General features: G+C 38.9%; 1 protein-coding gene across 1 annotated transcript; it reads left to right on the top strand.

Moving 5' to 3' along the window:
* Window positions 1-3,910: 3,910 nt before the first annotated feature.
* LOC121731706 lies at window positions 3,911-5,245 on the top strand. The gene is made up of 2 exons (XM_042121283.1): window positions 3,911-4,077; window positions 4,821-5,245. The coding sequence occupies exons 1-2, from the start codon at window positions 3,928-3,930 to the stop codon at window positions 4,962-4,964; spliced, it is 294 nt and encodes a 97-aa protein (XP_041977217.1). The 5' UTR covers window positions 3,911-3,927; the 3' UTR covers window positions 4,965-5,245.
* Window positions 5,246-6,000: the final 755 nt, after the last annotated feature.

Raw genomic sequence — 6,000 nt, forward strand, 5'->3', positions numbered from 1 at the left:
AATTAATGCCATGAGTAAAATAAAGGCATTTAAATGTAGTCCAAAAACATTTCAAGATTTTTTAATAAAAAAATGGTTATTGTGCCCCACTCAACATAGATAGGTATAGTGTGTCGCGGACCTTTTTGTAGATATTTAAAACATCTATAATTACTTAGAACATTTTATGGTTCTATCTTTTATAGTTTAAGCAGCGTACGCGAAAAAAGTAACATTTCTGGTTGATTTTTTACACCTTGCGTCCGAAAATCCCAAATATCTTACGGAACCCTATTTTTTTTCCAAAATAAAATTTAGCCTATGTTCAGCAGAATTAATGTAAGATTCCAATGGTAAAATAATCTTTCAAATCGGTCCAGTAGTTTCGGAGCCTATTCAAGACAAACAAACAATCAAATCTTTTCTCTTTATAATAGTAGTGTAGATGCGCGCGCGCAGGACCAAATACGTCAAGGATTACCGACCGGTTCTGTGCTCACTAGACTAGGGACTGCTGGCTGGCCCTACCTAAACATTCTAGATCAACTCAGTTGCAGCTTTCAGAAAAGAAGACAGTGTAAGGTAATTTTCGACAGTCAAGAGGTCACCCAAGGCCCTCGTATCTGTTGAAATGTAATTGTAATATGTACACTGTTGAAATAAACGTTGGAGTTCTTAGCTCAATACCTCGTATATTCCACGCACACTCCTTAAAAGATATGAATTATGTTGATTACAATATTATACGACGAAACAAAATATCCAATTCTTGATGATTGTAATATTATGCAGATGGGGCGCTGATGAGCAATAAATATGGAGTTTATTCATGGGGCACGGGGCACGGCTGCTGAAAATTCATGAACTCGGTACCTACTCTGTTGAATGTGCGGCTTAGAAGGTCGCTCGATATTTAGGTATGTAAATAAAAAAATAAAGTAACGTTGTTTTCAATCAAATGTTAAATTAATATTTACTATATGTGCTAACTGCTAAGGTAAGGTAGAGTCTTCTTTTAAACTTCTCAGTATTATGTCACTTTATGAAAAATCTTAGTCGCAACGTGGTTAAATATTAGACTTGGTCAAAATCTTAGTTGTGAGTTACTTAAATAACATTTTCATAAAAAAATTAAAACCAAATAATATTTCCATTTCGCAAGTATCAGCGAATGTCGAATGTTGGTAAATCACATGTGACTGTGTACATTACAATCCAAAGTTATTATGTCTATTTGAGATCTCATATTGTGACGCCAAATAATATAATATTGTGAGAGTAAACAACGCACAGATATCAGATGTTATATTGTTAGCAAATATTTGTCTGCTTGTACACAATTGCGAGTAAATGTAGAGGTTGGGGCCTATAATTTAATAAAATAAATTACTCGAGAATATAATTAGTAGTTACACTAATGCAGCTTTCTAGTCTAAAGTCTTGGCTGATAAGACTACATTATCATATTGATACTGGATAAATAGAATTGTAGTTCTAGTACACTGGTAAACGCTTCCTTCTATTCAATTAACAAGAAAGCGAGCTACTACGAGTATTTAATTTAAAAGCATCTATAACTATAATTATGCTCTGAAGTCATAAAATGATTTATGTCTATTATTTTTTTTTTATGAAATAAGGGGGCAAACGAGCAAACGGATCACCTGATGGAAAGCAACTTCCGTCGCCCATGGACACTCGCAGCATCAGAAGAGCTGCAGGTGCGTTGCCGGCCTTTGAAGAGGGAATAGGGTAATAGGGGAGGGTAGGGATGGGAAGGGAAAGGAATAAGGGAGGGTAGGAAAGGGAATAGGGTAGGGGATTGGGCCTCCGGTAAACTCACTCACTCGGCGAAACACAGCGCAAGCGCTGTTTCACGCCGTTGTGGTAGGTTGTGTTATTTTTTTCCAGCTGCATTTGAAAAATATGAAAGTAGAACCACCTGCTTTTCGGCCCCAAGTTCTGCAAACACACTAGTTAACTGATTAAGAAACTGAAACCATGTCCCACACAAGAGTTACTTTAATCTCTTTTATTCTGAAATCGTTCTGTGATCGTTCCGCTTTTATGGCAACTTACTTAATGTTATGGCAGTTTTTATGAATTTTCTTTATTCGATAACGCCGCATAAAGTACCAACCGTAATAACGTTAAGTTTATTTGGCGCGTGGTACAAAAAGTTAAACGTATGTAAATTGAAATAAAGTTGGGCATATATGGCGGGGCGGGGCGGGTGAAAGCTCGGGGGGAGGGGGGAGGGGGGCGGCCCTCTATATGCGGCGGTGGGCTGCGCGCGCGCCACACTCGGACATCCATCAGGTGAGTCCTTACCTATTGCCAGCTCGTTATCTTACGAATATAATATGTGAACGTGAGTTTGTTTATTTGTGTCAATCTCATGCTAAAATTTGTGAAAAACTAAAGGAAATTTGGTTAAAACTGCTAGATTTTTACGCAACAAAATGTACGTAATGTGATATATAATTATATTGATAGTTCAGTTAAGAACTTTGGGTATTAATTTCATCAACCGTAAACAAAAAGATAAAGACCAAATTAATGTGTCATTGTTTTTCATTATGTTACTCTGATGTGATATTTAAGTTGGGTGCATTATAGTGACATATTCTTTCTGGGATAACGTTTATCGCTTGTTTTGCAATTACCTAATAAGCAAGGAACAGCTCGAGTATATTACAGGATCCGTGGTTCGTGTGATGCTGCACTTTCTCTCTTACGCAAGGAGGAAGTCCGTAATGTGACGATTTAATTACGTCTGTCACTAACGTCTCTATATTCTGCAAGTTAACTTGAAAAAAATATGAGTCGAGTTAGTTAAAGCTGTTAACAGCTGGAGTCAGAGATATTTAACTATTACTCAAGTAATTTCTTATGAAGATATATTTTGATAGTAGATTTATGGACTTATCTCAATACCTGCATTACTAGTGGAACTCAATGAGATTTTAATGATAACTTTTATTTTTGAAGACACAGAAGCAAGATCATAGTATATTTCTGTTATATTTTTTATTGAATTAAACTTAAAGTTATGTGATTAAATGTCAGTGCTGTCATAAGTAATTCTTTAAGTTACTACTAAAGAAAGGTATTTAAGTACGGCCAATACAAGTAAACATCTTAATTTATTTTGTGTCATGAAAACCAACTCCTTAATTTAAACTTGATTATATCCTAATGTTGTTTACCGTGACTCCGCGAACATTTTCCCCAGTCCTCATCTGTAGGCAATAGGCATATAAAACCCGGTGTCCTTCGCCCATGTCTATTTAAACTAGATCTTTAAACTTGTGAGTTAAAACGATAACTATTCGATTAGGCAAACTGATGATACGATTGATTTCAACATTTTACCAAATAAGTTTCGAGACGTTAATATGTCCAAATTATTTTTAGATACCAGGTAATTTCTTGAAAAAGTTATAGGTATTTCTTTGAAACAAAGAATTACGTTGACAATGTAAACGGAGAATAGTAAAAGGATCTCAGTCGACTTTCACTGCAGTCTGCTAGTGGTGGCGCAACCCGAAGACGAGACTCAGACACTATCCAGTTGCGTCACCGCTATAGTCTCTACGTGCTCTAACTACTAGCACTGATTGTATATCACTATGTGAGACAAACTTACATTCTAAATAGGAACTACATTGTAAAATCAGCTCGAGAACCTACAAACTTAGAGTTTGCGAGTTGGCTAGTTCGTCAACGCCAAGAGGTGATCTTAACTTACTCAAAAACAGATACTTAGTCAAAGGTAGACCTCTAGGCTCTAACCAACTTTGAGCCCTGACTACTATCCAGGGTCATGAAATCTAAGTTATCTTCTAAAAGAAGGACTCGAGACTAATTTCAAAGTAGTATAATTATTCTGAATCCTTTATAATACTAAAACTTGTGTTAATTTTCAGACACGAATAAACCGCAACGATGAAGTCGATCGTGCTGTGCCTGGCGCTCCTGGCGGTGGTGGTGGCGGCGGCGGCGGCTCCGCAGCGCGAGGGCGCCGCCTTCAGCCGGGAGGCCATCAAGCAGGCCCAGAGCACCTCCCTCATCCCCAGAGACGCTGTGATACAAAATGTAACTCCACTACAGCATCTTATTCCTTTAGGATCTTTTTCTGTAAAGCGGTGACACAAATGTGTGAAAATCTGTACGAGAAAGATCTTGAGATATTGTAAACTTACTAAATTATTGCGATTATGAAAAAAGCAAAAATTAGAAGTGTTTTAGAGAATGAATTCTCACCGGCATCACAAAGAAAAAGGCCTTGTCAAAATTTTTGCAAATTATTATTGTGAACTAAACTAATGAAATTGTAGTGTGTGTGATATTTGTAAAACACTTTATATGTTACATTTTGCTCAGTTCAGGTCTCACTTTAATTTGAAAAGGTTGGATTATCGTTGTGAGGGATGCAACAAAGTCGTAAACCGCAATGTGATACAGCGCCGGCTGCGGGAGACCTGACTTTAACTAATGTGCCACAACTTTGTAACTCGTGAGTTATGAGTTAACCGCGCCGTCGCTATCGCTGTCAGCGGTCATATATTATGACTAATTTCCCTTCTATTCGAAAAGTTACTTAGACAACTTCCCCAAACTTTATGTAGGAGTTGTGAGTGTGTGTTACAATATCAAAACGATGACTAAATTAGTGTGAAGAGTGTAATAACATTATTATGTTTGCGATTAACCGAGCAATATTCGAAACTTTCTTGATGTTTACGGTCTTATCATTCCTTATTTTCGTTATATTTTACTTCCCCTTAACTTTTTTATACTTTGGTCATCTTACTAACTAATGTGGTTGTCTCCTCCAGGTGCAAGAGGGAGTAGAGCTGGCGGCGTACGAGTCCATCCCCGCCGGCCAGAGGGTCAACCTGCGAGAGATCCTGGGCGACCAGCTGCCGGAGGAGGTCATCAACAACCTGCAGAACCAGATCGACAACGCCGTCCAGCAGTAGACCAAAGTACACCCATCATCGCATCAAAATCGTAACAGCAGTACCACCTAGTACTAAGACTGGGAACCTGTAAGCTCTACAATCTAAACGATCGATTAGGTATTTAGGTCTCATTTAGGTGTAGTGCTAGGCGGTACTCCTGCGTCTTCGTGTGTCATCATCATTATTTATCATTAGCGAGGTACCAGACCGGCGGGAGAGGCGTGTCGCAAGCGCCGTGTTGTGATATCACATCGTTTTGTTTGTACATAATATATTTTTATAATAAACGACTTAACGTATTCGTAGTTTTATTACGTAAGGAGGAAACCTCGGAGATATTATTCAATATATAAGCTCAATTAGTCAGTATAAAGTATAGCACGTTATGTAACGTTTGGCACCTGCCCTGCTACATCATTATTTTATGTTATTTTTTACTCTTTCTTTTCACATAGAAATTTACTGTGTTAGCCTGGGCGCGCACTAGCGGCCAGGCTGCAGCGGCCAGGTCGCAACGGCCATCGAAATAAATACCTTAGTATGAAACCGCCATAGACCACGCGCCCCTGGCCGGACGGCGGCCAGCGGTCACACCATACTTTCGATGGCCGCCGCGACCTGGCCGCTGCGGCCTGGCCGCTAGTGCGCGCCCGGGCTTACAACTTAGCTCTATGTTAAATAAACCTTCACAAACCTTTCCAAGGTTTTGATACAGAAGTTTTGATTGATTTATATCAAACATTTCACCAACAAAAATGCCAGTGAAAAGGTACACTTCCATAAAAAACCCTCATAAATTGGGCATGTATAATTTTTTTCCTCAACTAGAGACTTATTGTTAAAGCTGTTCTATAGGAAGAAAGGAGACCCAGCTCCTTTCTTCCTAGCTATTATCTTCGCTCGGGGGTCACAGTGAATGTGATGTCGCAAAATCAATTAAAGTCTCTTCAGCTGTGATTTGGCAACTCGTCTCTCTCATGGCGACGTTGCGGCCGCTAATGATCTGCATCGGTGTCAAGTGGTCATCGTGTGGGCGCCGTGACAAGGTCGTGAC

Source organism: Aricia agestis, chromosome 11 (assembly GCF_905147365.1).
Source record: "Aricia agestis chromosome 11, ilAriAges1.1, whole genome shotgun sequence".
Lineage (NCBI taxonomy): Eukaryota > Metazoa > Arthropoda > Insecta > Lepidoptera > Lycaenidae > Aricia > Aricia agestis.

Excerpts from the sequence above, each read along its gene's own strand:
- LOC121731706 (XM_042121283.1), top strand. The coding sequence starts at position 3,928 with ATGAAGTCGATCGTGCTGTGCCTGGCGCTCCTGGCGGTGGTGGTGGCG. Across the intron at positions 4,078-4,820 it reads GAGACGCTGTGATACAAAAT|GTGCAAGAGGGAGTAGAGCT; the intron begins GTAACTCCACTA and ends TGTCTCCTCCAG.